Here is an 18878-nt window from a genome sequence, read left to right as displayed (position 1 = left end):
AATATGTGGAACTATGATTTGTTTCCATGACCCTTTCCTGGAGCTCATCCAACTTTGGTACACACAATCTACGTTGATATCTCTTTTACTTTAGAAAAAGAGATAGTGACACTATATTTTTAGAGCAAAACCAACTGCTGCCAATTTGAGATCACGAGTCAGGTAATTCCTCCAATGAATCTTAAGCTCTTTAGGGGAATAAACTATAACCTTACCACGCTGCACCAACAACCAAGTTCAACGCTGGACGCGTCACAATATACAACAAAACCTTTGTACCCCTCTTATAGGGTCAATACTGGAATAATGGTTAAGTGAGTTTTCAAATCTTGAAGCTTCTCTCACATGCTTCACACCACTGAAACTTATCTATTTTCTGAGTCAACTTAGTCAACGAGGATGCAATAGATGAAAACCCTCAACAAACCTTCTATAGTATCCAGCCAACCCCAAAAAACTCCTTTTGTCAGTTGGAGATGTGGGTCTAGGCCAGTTCTACACTTTTTCAAGTGTCAACTCGAATCCCTTTGACAGATATAATGTGGCCTAAGAATGTCATCGATTTAATCAAGAACTCACACTTAGAAAATTTGACAGATAACTCTAGATCCTTGATAGTATTGACAACTATTTAGAGATGACTAACATGGTCCTCCTCATTCTTTGAATATATCGATATGTCATCAGTAAACAAAAAATAACAAACACATAAATACTTTGTTCATATGATCCCATAAATATTGTAGGAGCCTTGGTCAAGCCAAGAGACATCAGAATGAACTCATATTGACCATAAAGGGTTTTGAATGATGTCTTCAGGATGTGACTTTCTTTACTTTCAATTGATGATAGTCATATCAGAGGTCTATCTTAGAGAAGCAAGTAGCACCATGAAGTTGGTAAATAAAAGGTTATCAATTCTCTGAAGTGAATATTTATTCTTTATAGTAACCTTGTTCAACTAACAGTAATCGATACATATCCCAAGGGAACCATATTTCATTCTCACAAATAAGATTGAAGCGCCCCCAAAGTGAGACACTAAGTCAAATGAAACCCTCATCTAAAAGATCTCTCAGCTGTTCTTTTAACTCTTGTAACTATGCTGGAGCCATTCTATATGATGGAATAGAAATGGGTTATTGGGACAAATATCTATTATGAAGACTATTTCTCTCTTAGGAGGGACTCTGGGAAGATCGTTTAGAAAGAGCTCTGGAAACTTATTCACAACTGGAACTGATTGAATAGGTGGTGTCTCAATACTAGAGTCATTAACTTAGGTTAAGTGATAGATGCAACCTTTACAAATTAACTTTCCAGACTTAAGGTAATGAAATAAAACGACCCTTAAGAATTTCTAAACTACTCATCCACTCTAAAACTCTCATTATGCAACTAAAACTTAACTACTCAAGTTTTACAATCAAAGGAGGCATATCAATCATAACTAGTACATACCTTGAATAATATCAAAGTCCATCATATCTAGCTCAACTAAGTCAGTTATGGTGTCCTTGTGATTGACTAAGATGGTACAATCACAATAGACACTTTCTGCTAGAATATTATCACCAATGGGTATTGATACAATGAAGGGCTCAAAAAGTTGTTCGTGGGAAATGTCAATCTTTATGGATACATAAGAAGTCACAAAAGACAAACTCGTACCTTGGTCAAGTAATGCATAAACATCAAAAGTAAAGACTTTAACCATACCAGTGACAACATGTCAACATATGATGATTTCTTCTGATCTTGGTGAATAGTTAAAACATACAAATGGTTTTGTATCCATGTCTTTTCCTAAAGTTACTCATCTCTGGTTTTTCTATTTGTTGGAGCTGCTAAAGAAGATTGAGCTTTGTTGCCTTGATTACTCTGCCTGCTCTTAGGACATTCTCTAGAAAATTACCCATCCTTCCACACTTGTATCAACCATAGGTACTAATATAGAATTCTCTAGGATAAAGCTTACCACACTTACTAAAAAATGGGTTACGAGTGAATACTTGTGCCACATTGCATTATGACTAAGAAATTTGACCTCTGAAATTCTGGGAGTTCAATTTTTTTCAATCAATCATGTTTTTTGGTGCAGGCGTACTAGCTTATGACGGAGCAGGCCCGAATTACCTTTGTTGAAAAGATGATCGATTTACATTCAGGGTCTTTTACCTGATTTGTTGTCTTAGCCCTCTTGGTGCGGAGCTCTTCCCAGTCTTTCCACTTGTCTTCCTTAGCCAAATGTACATAGATCATGAGACTGACTATGTCCACGTTTCCTATCAACATAGTATCCTTACCTTCCTTGCTCGAAAATCTTGATAACCCAAACACAAATAAGTTCATTCTCCTCCTCATACCAGCGATCATCTTTGGAGCATAATGGGATAATTGGGTGAACTTAAGGATGTAGTCTTGCAAACTTATATAATCTTACTTCAGATAAAGAAACTCTATTACTATTGCTTACCTCATCTTTCGAGGAAATATTTTCCCTAAGAAAACATCTTCAAACACAATCCAACTCAACGGTGATGCCCCTTCTGATATGTTTTTCTTCCACTACCAAACCATATTTTAGAAATACCCTTGAGTTGGTATGTATCCAACTTAACATGATCAATATCCACAATATGCATGACCTTAAACACCTTTTGAGGTTCATCTACAGAGTTTTCTTGATTATAATTGAGCTTCGATCTAGTGAACTTCATGGGATTTACTTGTAGAAATTCTCAAACTCTAGATGAATCATTCACATAGAGATGACCTGCTCCTTGGCGACCAACATGTGTTCTCACCACTTGAGTCAACATCTGAATGACATTCTTGAACTCAACATTGGTTACATCTCCTTGAGGGGTTACACTTTTGGTGCATTAAAAGCTTCTTAGCATTGAAGATTAACAATCCTCTTAGCAGGATGCCTTTGAATAGCTCTTTGTTGAGGCATGATTTGAAAATAAACACGTAAGCATGAGGTTAAGGAAGCTTTTATAGAGTTGAACTCTATTGCACGAATAAAAGTAAGAAGAAAGTGAAATGTTCCTAACTGTAGTAGCCTCTTAATTATAGACGTGGCACGCTTCACACTGACAAAAAGGACTTAACAAATAAGACTTTACAGACACCCTAGGACTCTTGAACTCATTGCTTTGATACTATGTTTAAAATAACCCAAGTGTTACACCCTGGACGTGATTGGCTCTCCAGAACCATTTCTGATCTCCAAGTAAACCCTTGGCCTGGCTAACTATGACTCACATGATTATTAAAGATACATGGAAGCCTAAATAGATAAGCACTTAGACATTCAAAGGAAAGTTATAAAAACAGTCTTGAAATACTAAACATAATTCATAAGTTAGATAAAAATTTTGAGAAACAATGTAAATATATATTTATGTCCGTTTATAAAACCTCCAAATGTTTCAAGATAAATGTCGGGACAAAACCCGCGACACCTAAAATACTACTAAAACTGAAATAAAGGCCTCACTAAATATTGTCTACATGTGTAAACTGATCTCAACAAAGCGCCTATTGATGATCGTGAACACTTGTATCTTCATGATAAAAGATGCACGTCGAATGACATTAGTACATTAAAAGTATAATTATGTAATATGGCTGGACAAAACAGTTACTGGACTTAATGACAGAAAACAACTCATATGAATTAGCAAATGAACATGAAGTGTAAACAATTTATGATTTAAAAAAATATATGCAATAAAAACAATATAAAAAACAATATATTTTACTTGTGGGGAGTTTTTCTAGCCTACAGTTGGTACCATTAGCCTAGCAATGATAAATTATTTTGTCCACATTGCAACAACCATCCTATGCTTTGTCGGGGTATAGGATGATATGGTACTGTAACTACGTATCCATCTAATTGAGAAGTCGCATGACAAATCAATGATATCCTATCCTACGTTGACTGCGTAGTTTTATGGGACTTTTGAGTTATAAAAGACTCTAACCCAATTCAGTGCTCGATACTTCTCCCAAAATAATAAACAATATCTATAATGCTCAATTCACCCTTTGCAAAGAAAGATACTATTAGTTTAAGATACTTTTCAAAAACAAAACTCATATTTACATTTAAACGTATTCTTACGGACTTATCTTTCAAGCCCAAGATTAATATACATAGAAATTGAAAACTCCTATATTTTTTGTATAGGATTAAGACGCACGTATCGTTGTTAATATAAAGAGTGTATATGCTTTAAAATCTGAACAATAAGATCATGAATGTATAACGAAGGATATACACATACTATTTGCGATAATCCGAAAATATATTTTTTCTTTTTCCCATAAATATTTTCAGTTTAAAATCCTCTTTCTACCATCAATGATTCATTCACCGGCCTAATAACATTGAGAGTATTATATTTGTGTTGTCAAATTAGCTCATAATTGGATTAGCTAATTAAAAATTTGATAAGCATCATAAGTGTTAAAAATTACTTTTTAAGTGTTCCGCCAATTATATATAGGTTGTTCATTTTCTTTTTTCTTTTTCGAAGGGTAGTTTGGTCATTTTTATTTTTCTTCAAAGCCTACACATGTTTTTCTTCACCCAATTAAGGGTCTAATCTGATGTAAAACCATCTTTTCACGTTCTTTAACGCTAAGATAAATCATAGCAAGGTTTCGACAGAAGAAAATTAGGTTTTATGCGTTCTTCAAGACTTGTTGATTTTTGCCTAAAATGTTGTTCTTTCTATGTATGTAAGGCTTATCATAGTATTGGAGTTGTTCGTACCCACGCCCTACATCTCAATTTAGTCAAGAAATTGTCACATCTAAAGGATTCATTCGTAGTTCTTGATTTTTAGTTCAATTCTTTAAGAAATGAGGTTTTGATTTTTTCGTGTTGTGAATCTTTAGTAAAAATTATGTTTTCAACGAAATTGTAAGAAAGTTCTCATGTAATCGTGTTGGATTTGAGAATCAAGAAGAGTTTAGGAGAAATTTTCCAATTCTAAACAAAGTTGGGTCCTAATTTATGCTTGAAAATTCGTCCGGATGTTTGGCAATGTAATGGGGTGGCGCTCCATGATAGCGTCAACGCCTAACTTTAGAATTTCAGGCCATGGGGCGACGCACCAGAGGTACGCCAAGGTATGACTCATAAGTGTAGGCCTAGGAGCGCAGTCCAACAATGTGCCAAGGCTTGACATGAAGTTCAAGACATGGCACCCTAATACAACAGTATGTGAAGGTTTGTTGGGCCGACTCTTTTCTTTGTTTCATCTGGTGCATGTTACTTTGAGTTGTGCCCACATTTCCCTTCTTTATACTTGCTTTTATAAGCTCTATTCACCATTGAAAGTCCCTACATATCCTAATCACCTGTCTAAGTGTGCATTCAAAACTAAAGTAGGTTTATATGAAAATATTAAGGGCTCTATTTCAAGCAGACTTGAAATTTATTAAATTTCTAACAAAAATTAAAACCCCGTCAATTAGGGCAAAATTGAAAAAATACCTCATAAAAGCAAAATAATTACAAAATATATACCCCTTTACATTCATACACCACTAAATAATTACAATATATAAACCCCCCCCCCCAACCCCAACAAACTAATACATGCCCCTTTATGTACCCCTTCATATACATACATACATACATATATATACATATATATATATATATATATATATATGTATATATATATATATATATATATATGTATATATATATATTTGTATTGGTATCGTTATGATTTCTTGTTCAAAAATTATTCATTAGTTAATGATATTATAAGAGCATATGTACATTGTTGTGGTGTCATTAAGATTTCTTATTCAGAAATTACTCACTATTCAATGATACTATAAGGTTATATGTATATTTTTGTGGTATTAATAGTAATTTCTGTACAAGAAACCTTAATATTACCAATATAATACATTATACTGATTTAGTATCGGTTAAATGAAATTATAAGTCTTAATAATATCAATACAGTATATAATATTGATCTAGTATTATTTAAACAAAAATTATTGGATCCAGAATTGGAGGTATGAACTGTAACTTCTTTTTTTTTTTCAAACAATGAATATATCTTGAATTATTTCGTTTTCGGATATAAACATTTAATTATTTTAAATTTTATCATCCATTTATGTAGTTTTTCCCATACCGACCCAATTACAGGATACTCACACTAAAAAATATAGCCGTTATAGGGAATTTCTCAAAAGGGTAACAGAGAATCCACCTATGCGTCTCTCTCACGCTGCATCAGAAATAAAAGCAAGGAATAATCATCACTTGTACTCTTGTTCAAGCTATAAAGAATCTGCCATTGCCAACAACTCGCCGCTACTATCTTTAACTACTCCCTCCAGCTATTGTTCTTCGTTTTTCCACTGAAAAAGCACCAGCAAGATGACGAAGCTAGGATTTCACTGTGCTCGCCATGCAATTTTTCGGCTCTCAAGCTGTTACTAATTAAATCTATAAGTGAATCAAAGGATCCCTAAGGGATAATGCTTTTAACGGGTGCGACAATAACCATAACTGATAAAACACCAAACAATTTAATACAGAAGGAAACAAAACAAATTTATTTACACCAGAAACACAACACACAAGAGACTATTACATTTACCTGGTCGCAGAATAAAAATACAGAAGGAAACAAAACAAAGTTCATAACCTTATAAAGTGGTGGATGGCATAAAGGGTTTCACCAATCTTTGAGCAACTCACCAGCTACATCTTTATAGCTAATTTTCTTTTTCTTTTTAGGACTGGGATTAGTATCTGCATCTGGCTTGTCGTCTTTTACAAGAGTGTCTATGCTTCTTGTTGGCTTACTATCCAAGTGGGGTATCATATGCAATAGCATAGCTTGGACTGGATCAACAGGGTCTTCCAGCTTTTCATCCACCTTGTCTTTGCCCCTGGCAATATTTCCACTTCCATATGAAGTTTCGTGAGCTTTGTCCAATCTTTCATTGATCACACTGCATTCAGCAGTCCCTGGTGGAAGTGTTTTACCATCTTCTGACAATTCCAGATCCTGTACATCCTCATTCTGAACTCCTGAGCTACGTACTGCAGTAGTTTCATAGCTCCCAACAGCCGCTTCACCCTCGTCATTACGAAGATGCTCACATGAAGTAGCACTTTCATCAGATTCATTTTCATGAATCTTAGCACGACTACTTGTGACCTTGCGTTTAACTGTACGTGGAATGTTGATCCCCACTTTCCCTTTTGCTGTAGCACTACCAGTAGGTCTTCCTCTATCTCGTTTCCTGCCCCTCTTTGGTAGTGTGATAGCTCGGCCCTGGTCTGAAATTCCTTTTGCTTTGATTTGTCCTCCATGTTTATCAAGGGAAGATGGTCTTTTGCACTTTTCAGAATCACCTTTTTGCTTATCATGCCTACTGAGTCAGGTAAAACATGGACCGCTGACTAGTTAAGTTAAACACATAATACAAATGCCAGCAAAAGAAAAGGTCATACATGCTTGAATTCACTATGCATCACTTGTTGGCTGGGCAAGATTTTGAAGCAAACCTAGAAGTTCTAGTATGAGAAGATGGATAGGTAGAAAATACAGGACAAAAAGATGAGTAGCTTGGCTGCAGGAATATCTCGTTGTTAGGACTGCATTTATCAGTTAATTGACTTTTTGTATTAATTAAGGCAATTAATTGACTTTTTCTTATGGATATACTTATATCCTTCAATTTATTTCATTTTTTACGCATAATTTCCAGAGTAAAATCTCTCAGAATTCCTTTGTTTAACAAAAATCTATTGCAGGGCTTATACTATCTACGAATCAATAGTTAGTTCTCTGAGCAGTCTTCCTACATCAGCAATACCCACTGTAGTTATTTTTGGTTGTTCTCGCCCAAAACTTGTAAATACATAGCATGGATTTTCTTATAATAATAGAGTTAATATCTTAAAAGATCACTCAACTTTAGGAATTAATCTAGCAAAGTCATTAATGTTTCCATTGTATCAATAAAATCACTTAACTTAAACTTTTGTATCAGTAAAATCACTCAACTTAGACATTTGTGTTAATAAAATCATTCAACAAAATTTATCATTAACTTTTTTTTATATTATAAAAAATAGAACCTACAGATACATAAAAATAAAGAAAACTAATTTAAATTTTTTATGGGTAACCTTAATTGGTGAAACAAATGCTCTTATTATATTATCTTAATATATTAATTAGTAAATAAAGAGAAATAATTAAGAGTTTTATTTATTGGTCCACTAGTGTATCTGTTTCTTAGAATTAGCACAAACAAATTATCGATGAAATTTGTATTCATAAGTCTAATTAGGACTCATTAGACCGAATAAGAGTACTAAAATGTTTAAAATTGTAACCTCAAGTAATTACTTCTAGATATATACCCAAAGTTGAGTGACCTTATGAGATATTAACTCTATAATAATACAGTTACTTCTTTCTATTCGCCGATGCAATTATCTACTGCAGTTTTCCACTTAATATCATTTTCAGCAGCAACAACAAAAACATACCCAGTGAAACCCACAAGTGGGTTTGGGGAGGGTTGAATTTCAGCAGGCCTTACTACAACCTCGTGGAAGTAGAGACGTTGTTTCCAAAAGACCCTCGAGCCTCAGGTGAAACAGATCTCAGTATAAAGGAGACGATGTAGAGAATATAGCAAATAATAAGGAACAGTGCAGAAGTTACAAAAACAAACAAAAAAATGACTCCATAAACAAAAATGATTCAGGTAAAAACAAGAACTACAAAAATACAACTAGTACCATCGCAAACACCAGCCACCCTGAAGAAGACAACACCACACTACCTACTACCCTAATGCGCTCCACTCCCTCCTATCTAGGGTCATTTTCAGCACCATGTATGTTATTACCATTATTAAATTTTATCAGCATTTACTATTATCATCACTATCACTCTCTACTCTGTATGCAATCAAGCACTATAATATAAAATGGAACTGGATGGAGAGGGCTTTTCTTTTACTCTTTTTACTAGTACCAGTCCACTTTTGTGCTAATTGTCCCTAGGCAAAAAGTAAGTAGAGGTAAGGTAATCAATCAATCATTCATAGAACTCTTACATGATATCCCTAATTTTCAGAAATGAATAGTTAGTTTGCAGAGAACGTCTCTCGCTCCCTATTCAATAATCTGATTGGTTTCCTGATTAAATTACTTTAGCTAGAAGAAAACCCTAATCTAGCCCGAGATATTTTTATGCTGTTATCTATAGATGGTACATCCGGCATTATTTTATCAACCACCACCCTCAAATATGAAAATTTGAAGAACATTATGTTGCAAACAGTTGAAAGTGACATCATAATTATCAGAAACGGTTTCATCTTAAACTATAAACTGAATATCTCATTCTTATCTTCATACTCCCCTTGTCCATATCTTTTACTTATTTTTTTGACAAAGGTAACAAGTTTTTGTATAAATCTTCAGCAGTAAGGCTGGGGTCCCAAAAATTTACATCACAGAGCTACTTACAACTGAGTAGGCCCAGCAACCCAAAAAAAAAGAAAATCTATCTCTGGGTCCTATCTCATCTTACAAGGATCCTAAGGGGTCTACAATCGCTACAGGATCATCTGTATATTTCGAACTACACCAATAGCAAAAAGTGATAATGCAGTTCATTTTAATCCAATGCACAGGACTGCTACCACTTTCAAAACATTTCAAATTTCTCTCCTTCCAAATGGTCCACCATATCACTGCTGGGACAATTTTCCATCTGTTTTTGTCCATGCTACCACTCCCCTCATAGTTCCAGCTTACTAGAGCCTGACCTGCCCTTTTAGGCATAGTCCACCTTATGCCTCTGAAATTAGTAAAAAAGTTCCATAGTTGGCTAACCACTTTACAGTGTAAAAATAGATGGTTGATTGTCTCTGCCTTTTGCTCACAGAAAAAACATCTTGGACACATTTGTATGCCCTTCTTCATGAGATTTTCTTGCGTTAGAGCAGCCTCTTTCACTACCAGCCAAGTGAATACTGTCACTTTGTAGGGAGTTTTTACTTTCCATATAAGCTACCAGGCCAAGAAACTGATTTTGAGACCCCGTCTGATTCAAACTCTTATACGCAGAGCTGACTGTGAATAAACCGTTGTTATGGCACTTCCATCTGAGAGTATCATCTCCTTCCTTTGGTCCTGTATACTGATCTAAGGTTCCATAAAATTCAGCCAGTCTTTCCACCTCCCAATTTTGCATCAGTCTTCTATATGTCAGGTTCCACCCTTGAGGAGTCCATACTTCTTGTAGAGTAGACTCCTGTTGCTGATTTAGTAGGTAAATATATGGAAAAAGTTGCTTGAGACTGCCATTTCCTAGCCAATCATCATACCAAAATGTGAACTTCCTTCCACTCTTCACATTGAAGCTTGTTCTTTTAAAGAAAACATACCCCAAGTTTGGATTGACCTCCACAAACTGATGCTATAAGCAGAGAAAACTTCTTTGGTCTTCCAGAAACCTTACCTTCTCATATTTTGCTTGGATCACCCTCACCCACAATGTTTTGCTCTTCTTTAGGGAATCTCCACAGCCATTTCATAAGCAAGCTTTTGTTATGTTTTCTCAAATGCCTAAACCACCCTGCTTTTTTGATAGGATTACAGTCTTCCATTCAACTAAATGAAAACCTTTGTACTCTTTTCTCTATCGCACAAAAAAATCCTCCTTATGGCATAAATTCTTTCCTCTACTTTGGATGGAATAGGGAAAATTGTCATCAGATAAGTTGGCAAGGCATCTAAGACTGAATTGATAAAAAAAATCTCCCTCTTGACAAGTATTGTGCTTTCCATCTGGACAGTCTCTTCTCACATCTCTCCACCACTCCATTCCAAATCTCTTTGACTTTGCTTTTTGCTCCTAGAGGCATCCCCAAATAGATAGTTGGCAACTGCCCTATCTCTCCTCCCAGGACTTCGATAAGTTGGATTCTATTCACCTCATTAATTGGGAAAATGTGACTTTTCATCCAATTGATGTGCAGACTAGAAGTTGCTTCAAAAAGGATGAGTATTACTCTCAGAATCTTGAGTTGTTTCTCCTCTGCATCACAAAAGATAAAGAGTATCATCTGCATATTGTAAATGTGTGACTTTCACTCTTGCATTCCCATCCTTTGCAACATTGAAACCACTTATCCAACCATTGTTGTGAGCTGTCTTTATCATGTTACTTAAACCTTCCATCACCAATAAGAACAGAAAAGGTGAGAGGGGATCACCTTGTCTCAATCCTCTGTCCGAAGGGAATAACCTTCAGGAGACCCATTTATAGGAGACCCATTTATCAACACTGAAAATTTGACAGTACTTGTGCAAAATCTCATCCACCTGATCCACTTCATTCCAAATCCCATCCTCTGCATGATTCCAAGCAAATGGTTCGAATTGACATGGTCATATACTTTTTCTATATCCAGTTTGCACATAACTCCTGGAATGTTGTCATTTATTCTTGAATCTAAACACTCATTAGCAAGGAGAACTGCATTCGTGATTTGCCTACCTCTCAGGAAGGCCATCTGTTGTGTATTAACTAGCTTATGCATCACTTTCTTTAATCTTTCTGTGAGAATTTTAGATATCAGCTTGTAGACACTTCCTACCAAACTGATTGGTCTGAAATCTCTCAACTCCTTGGCACCATTCTTTTTTGGAATTATGTCTGTTGCATTAAAGCTCTTCTCAAAAATCTCATGCGAATGAAAGTTTTGAAAAGTTGCCATCACATCTTTCTTCACAATCTCCCAGCATGTTACAAAAGAACCCATAGAGTACCCATCCGGACCTGGTGCTTTGTCAATAGCACAAGCCTTAAGTCCAAACAGGACTTATTCCTCTTCAAAAGGTTTTTGCAGTTCTTATTGTTCTTCTGCATTAATAGAAGGACACTGATTCATGTTTTAAGATGGCCTCCAGTTCTCACTATCACTATACAGATTCCTCTAAAATGGTACAATCTCTTTTTTGATGTCTGCAGCCTCCACCAGTTCTTGTCCTTCTACTACTAGTTTATCAATGTGATGTATCCTCTTGCGAGCATAAGCAATTTTCTGGAAGAACTTAGTGTTCTTGTCACCCTGTTTAATCCACAATGTTCTTGATCTTTGTCTCCAAGCTATCTCTTCCTTTTTGCAAAATCTTCAAACATTTTGACCACATTTGATTTCAGGACAACTTCCTCTTCTGTTAAAGATCTATTCTGCCGAATATTATCAAATTCAGTAATTCTGGAAAGCAGTTCCTTCTTCTTTTTTCCTAGATTCCCATGTGTACTTGCACTCCGTTCTTTCAATTTGAACTTCAGGGCCTTTAACTTGGAAGCTAAAATATAGTCAGGCTTCCCTTAAAAAATGAAGGATGACCACCATTCTTTGATTCTTTCATTAGAACCATCAGTCTCCAGCCACCACCCTTCAAACTTAAAATAGGATTGTGTGTGAATCCAACTGCCACTTGTTAGTGCAATTGGTGTATGATCTGAGCATACTCTGGGTAAAATCTCTTGCTTCACATTGTTAAAACTCCCACCCATTCAGTAGAATATAGTATTCTATTAATTCTTGATACAGCTTCCGTGCTACTACCCCTGGCCCAGGTGTACTCCCCTCCTTCCAATTGTGGATCGATCAATTCCATCTCCTCAATTACATCAGAAAACTCATTCATGTGTACCGAGGTTCTGGAGCAGTTCTTTTTCTCCGAGGCATACCTGACAATGTTGAAATCACCTCCGACAATCCAAGGTCCGGTGAATAAGCTCCTAACTGCCCCTATTTCCCACCAAACTTTCTGTCTCTCCATATTACAAGTTGGGGCATACACTCCGGTCATATGCCAAGCAAAATCAATTACTTTTGACTTGAAGCTACAAGTCAGAGTATATGATCCTATCTCCACTACTTCCCCATCCCAAACTTAACTATCCCACATCATCAGAATACCTCCCCTGGTGTCACTGGCCTCTAGCTGCCCATATTTAACTCCTCTATTTCCCCATACTTGTCTTATTTCTTCCCCTTTGTTTCCTTCTAATTTGGTTTCCTGTAGACATACGACATCTGCCTCCCAATCTTGCAGCATGCTATTTATCATCCTCCTTTTTTCCCTACAGTTTAATCCCCTTACATTCCATGATATTATCTTCACATTCATCATACATCTATATATTTGCCCCTCCCCCTTACTCTCGTGCTTTTGCTTTGGAAATTTTACTAATTCAACTACCTATTTGACCAATTTTGGAGTTAACTTGGATCAAATTAAAGCTATTTTTTTCAAAAACTAAAATCTTTAGGTATTTAAAAACTGCATGAAATATGCTATAGATCACAATTCTAGTCACACAAAGAAGACATAAGAACATAATTTAATATGGGAGAAAATTACAACATTTTAGAAGAAAGAGTCTTCCTACATATTATAGTAGGTAAAAGGCAGTAAATTTGCATGGCAACTAAAAGATCGTCCCTAAAGTATGGCTGTCGTATGCCGTCCATGTAAGAGCAACACCACCCACCACCCTCAACACATCTAAATGGAAGTTTTAGAACATCACTCAGAATGCAAATTTTGCAAGACAAAAATGAAGAATAATAATTCCAATACTAAATACTACATTAACTCCTTATCTTGGTCCATAAGAAATACATGACTCACCTCTTCTCAGAGATTGACATTTGAAAATTGCTAGGCTTAAGGCTATAACTCTCCTCAAGCAACTTCTGGTCCTCTTTAAGGGAATCCTCCAACCACCGTGCTCCGACTACATGCAGCTTTGTATTGTACAAAACATGTTTCTCAGCCTCTGAGAAACTGAACTTTAAAGATTAGGATGTTATCAAGAATAAAGAACAAAAACATATTCCGTATCCTCATTCAGACAACGAAAAACATCATCCTGACATCAAAAAGTATGATGGCAGACAAAAAAAATTGCATGGTTCTGAATAAATTGCACAGAACATTACTCTACCATTTGGTTTAACAGTGCCAACTTTTCATAATTGAATCAGACTTACTAGGTGTTTTCATGAAATTGAAACCATGTTTTGAGATCATTGATTTGGGTAGAGGTTGGTTTAAAACTGAAATTGTGCTTGGAAATGCAATTTGGATTTCAAAAGTTAATACTTCTCATAAACATAAAATCAGAATTAGTAAAACTACCAAAACATCCCCAAATTACCATCGAAGAGTTATGTTGCAAACTATGATATGATTCCACAGATAAATCTTGCCTGCCTATGAAGACTGCCAGAACTTGGCTGGATTGAGCAGGCGAGACCGTTTGGAGAAAGAGCTTGTTTTTGCATAAAAGTAGGTTCGAGTAATTACTTTTGCAATAATTATGTTTTTTTTTTTTTGCAAAATTAAGAATTAGGAGTCAAGTTTTAAATTTTAAAAAGATTGAAACTCAACCTTTTAACTGAATTTGGAATTTAAAATTCAATTTGAAGTTGAACTTTGTTCAAAATGTCATAAACAAACACATCTCAAATTAAAACTTCAAATTTGAAGTCAAAATTGCATATCCAAACACCTCCTTAGAGTAAATCAGCTTTTGATATGGATATAGCCACTTCTCAACTATATGAGAAATACTTATGGTTGCAGTTGTTCACATTCTTAAAAAAAAAAAAAAGAATTGGTGATGAATAAAACTTGTAGCTAAGCCGTTCAACATCCGCCACTAACCAGACTAACAAGGTTTTCGGTCAGTAGATAAAATCTCCATATCTACTATTTTAGCAATGGGTTTTGCATCCATCGCTAAAGAAGTAAATGCATGATAGTAAAAAATAGAAGGAAAATCTGTAATAGACAAAAATTATACGTAGCTAACTGTAGCCACGAAGTTGTTCCGACTTAGTGGCTAACCAAGTTCCGTCACTAAAAGTGTTAGAAACTAGGTGTTATCACTGAATAAGTAACTCCATGCACTACTGAACAGTGTTCACTTAAAGAAGTGACAACCAACGTGTTCAAAAGGAAAAACAGTCTGTTATTTGGAGCTCAACTTAGTAAATTCAAGATTCACTAATGAAATTGCTAAAGCAAGATCTTTAATTGAGTTCATGGCTAACACACCCATGTTGTGTTCTTTAGAACTTAATTTAATATCGACATTACTTTATTTTGGATGTTGAGATTATAGTCTATTGCAATTTGATTGCTTTTCTGCTAAATTAAAATATAGTATTTGGTACTTCTTAAATATTTTGTACATTGTGTGCTTCAGTTCTTGCTTTTCGCTTCAAGTTCATTGGACCTAGTCACTCTTTAGCGATTAGATACATCTACTGCTAAAATCTTAGCTACAACAGTTTTACCTATGGGTTGTGTGAGAATCTCTAAGATTATTATAGATATTGTAGGTATAGTATATAGCTTGATTGATTTTCTCCTTGTGATTGATTTCCTTTCTTTTATTCGGACATACAAACCTAGTTATTTAAACTCCATTAGCTTAGCAACAATCAAGTTTTGTTCTCTCTCAATTTTTCTCTCTTACTCACATGATATTAGAGTAATAGGTGAGAAAATAGTTTTTTCTCCATTACTAGCAACATTCAAGAGATGAGCTTCGCCGCCATGAAATATTTACGACTGTGTCATTGTTTGAGGAGTTTGTCAAACTTATGCCAGTACTGTCCACAAACGAAACCACTGATGAACCCCTCTCAGTTGTGCGACCTAGCCCAAGAAACCCACTGCCGGAAAGCTGAATGGCGGCCTTCGTCTTCGTTGGTCAGCCTTCGACCATTCCGGTAGGGTGGACGAAGTTTCACCAATTGCGTACACCAGTGTTAATGTGCACTGAGAGAATAAGTTTAACGTCTGCTGAGGGAAGTCTATCATCTTTCAATAGTTCCAACCTATTCTTTCTACCTCCATGCAGAGTTCCAAGGATTTACCAATTGAATAGCACTATTTCGAATGAAAACTACCCTTTAGGGGGAAGGTGAAGTGTAAGAGAAGCACTAAACCTTTGTTGACTGCAATTCACCAGACAAGATGTCATCTGCCCAGTAGAAAGAAGCCAGGTCTCATGCAAACAAAAAATGCCCTTAGGCTCTAGTTTGATTGGGGGGGGGGGGGGTGCAAGTTCCACCACTTCTCTGTTCATCTCCAATACTTATCGTGAAACACCAATGAGCAGCAGGATGTTGAGGTCCAAAATTCGAAGTGAAATTTTGGATTTGCAATTGAGGATTATAATGGTTGGTTCAAAATGCATTGATCTAATCCAACATAATAGATGGACCATATTTAACTAATGCTGCAGATGGTTAATCAACCAAGAAGCGGATTTTAAAGTTCCAATTCGAAGGCAGACATTCTTACTTTCTGAAAAGTAAACTAGATTTGTAACTTACCTATTTAACACTTCATTGAACTTTACATCGATCTCTGGTAGAGACATGACGACGACATGGGTGGCATGAAAAAGATTGTCACCAACTTTCCCACCACCAACAGAAATTTCAACTTTCATCCTCTTCATAGCAAGTTCCACTAAAACCTTGCAATCTGAATATTCCCTGAAACACATAGGAGAGCCATTAACCTCAACAAAATAACCACCAAATCGAAGTATTAATACCCAAGTAGAAAAGCTAATTGGACAGAGAAGATAGGAATCCTCACAGACACTGCTTTGGTATGAAAAAATAAATGCAGCAACCATGAAACCGAGCCCATTCATCCTTGGGACAGTACTTTTTCTTGTAGTACTCGACAGTTTTGGAGTCTTCTGGGTGTTCTATATTTCTCAAAAGCTGCAAAAGGGAAAGAAAGAGAACAGACAGAATCAAATAAGATTGGCCAGTCAGCTGCTTGCTCAATGTTTTACAGTAATGCTCCTACTGTTAAAGCTACGGGCACATATAAGATTATTTAGCGGATAACTAAACCAAAATCATACCAGTTTAATTTCTTCAATGCTGATGTCGGAGAAGAAAGAATCAGAATATTCATCCACTTCTGCTTCCATCTTTTTCTTTGTTGAATCAGAAAGGAAAAGAAAATACCTTCAGCAAGAAACCAAGAAAAAAGTCATAAGAATCGCAGAACACATGGAACTCCAACTACAGGAAGAAAGAACTAGATGAGAAATACTAACTGGTAACTCACTTTGGCTGTAAAGGAAGGAGCTTCTTTTGCAGACAGCAGTCAAAGAGCCAAGAGCATTGAATAACATCTCCATGAAGTTTTGCAGCTTGAAACTTGATACCTGTTATTAAGAAAAATTCTAATGTTACCTCCAAGTTGATATTATAGTATCATGGGTGTTCGCATGAACTTTCTAACTCCATGAATCTGGATGGGGGAGAGAGAGAGAGAGAGAAACCTCTACTTTCAGCTGCTATACAATGAGTAACTGACTTATTCAAATTCATGGAGAAAGCACCCCCATGCTCAACAACCATTTTATGCAAGGATTCTAGTGTATGTGATGAAGGCACATTAGCAAAATCTGGTGTTGTTAAGGATACCTCTTATACCCAGTTAAGTGACAAATATTTCGTAAAAGAATTTACATATTAGAATGTAACATGACTAATAGACACATAATATGCACATATGGCTGAAAGTAGAGCCCAAAAATCCAATTCATCCAACGCTTTTCAAGACAGAAAAAACTTAAGAAACAACTGACACAAAATTGTCTTTGTTCGGATACAAGTACCACGTAAAGTATGAACCCCGTTGACCAGAACAAATCCAAAAAAAAAAAGAAAAAAAGGAAGGACCAAAAATAACAACGTAGTTCTTTTTTTATTGGTAAAATAACAGGATAGATCTTACAATTAATACCACAAAACAGCTAAGAAACCAGAGTACATTTTTCCATTAACATGATAGTGGAGGATACAAAACACCATGTCAGAGAACATTGATGTTTCACCCTTAATTCGAGACACGTCAGTCTGAACAAAATGAGAAGGAACTGCAAAGACATTCTTCTTCTCTCGTTTTCTTGACGACCTAATGGTCTTTGATTCATGATCCTGCTCAACCCCATAATTGTCCTCCCTCTGCGTGGTACCATTGGTTGAATGTACCAGATCAACAAATGCTGAGACAAGGATAATAAAAAGTTCTGCTATAAGTAGAAAGTGTGGATAGAATCAAAGAACACAATAAAACCTGAAAAAGTTTCAAATATAGACACCAAACATCATTGTAATAAAGCCACTAACATTGCACATCAAGACACTCATGCCAAGGCTTGTCATATCTGACTTTATCAATACGCGGAAATCTCAAGCTGTATGGAGCAGCAAACACCTGGAAGAGCAGAAACTGAGTTCTGATAACATGAAGTTGATTTCAAACATGTCATAAGTTCAAGGACCTAATGAGTAAATTATTGAATACAAAATAAATTACAGATATCAAATCCCGCAGGATGACTTCCAACTCTCAAAGCTTTATATAAAAAATTAAGCATATATTGCTATGTGCTAACAAGCGGAGAAGGAAGACTTCTAGTCAAGCTGCACCTCAGTTCTTGTTGTTCTAATATCACTTGTAATTGAAACAATGATGGATCTGCAATGATAAACGGGTAGATAAATAAAGGCATAATATATAAATGAGTCCTTTTAGCTTGGCCTCATTTGGCATATATACCCTCCAACTTTGGGTGCGCACTTGTAGGTGCTTAGACTTGTATAGAGAGCTGAACGTAAACACACACGTCCTACTTGGTATCTGAAAGAGGGTCGATTTATTTTTCTCGTACACCACTCTAGGCAGTCTTACAGCGTCTGTAATACTTCAGCCTACT

The 18878-nt window shown here is 35.8% G+C and overlaps 1 protein-coding gene across 15 annotated transcripts in view; it reads right to left on the bottom strand.

Moving 5' to 3' along the window:
- Positions 1–6578: 6578 nt before the first annotated feature.
- Positions 6579–18878, bottom strand: part of LOC101266429 (DNA ligase 4) — a 51747-nt gene continuing 39447 nt past the window's right edge. For 5 of the 15 annotated variants that reach the window (XM_069286735.1, XM_069286732.1, XM_010325098.4 and 2 more), the window contains 10 exons: positions 18592–18640; positions 18289–18376; positions 17961–18164; positions 17436–17561; positions 17219–17318; positions 17010–17115; positions 16733–16863; positions 16462–16626; positions 13742–13897; positions 6579–7434 (listed from right to left, as the gene is read on the bottom strand). In XM_069286735.1, the coding sequence (XP_069142836.1) occupies positions 6729–7434; positions 13742–13897; positions 16462–16626; positions 16733–16863; positions 17010–17115; positions 17219–17318; positions 17436–17561; positions 17961–18164; positions 18289–18376; positions 18592–18640 (1831 nt within the window). In that variant the 3' untranslated portion in view covers positions 6579–6728. Of the gene's footprint in view, positions 7435–13741; positions 13898–16461; positions 16627–16732; positions 16864–17009; positions 17116–17218; positions 17319–17435; positions 17562–17960; positions 18165–18288; positions 18377–18591; positions 18641–18878 lie in introns of those variants that run through there. The other 10 variants (XM_069286736.1, XM_069286733.1, XM_069286740.1 and 7 more) reach the window with 5 other exon arrangements.

Source organism: Solanum lycopersicum, chromosome 7 (genome assembly GCF_036512215.1).
Source record: "Solanum lycopersicum chromosome 7, SLM_r2.1".
Classification (NCBI taxonomy): domain Eukaryota; kingdom Viridiplantae; phylum Streptophyta; class Magnoliopsida; order Solanales; family Solanaceae; genus Solanum; species Solanum lycopersicum.
Note: the sequence above shows the minus strand (reverse complement) of the source record. Positions and strands in the feature narration are given on the sequence as shown.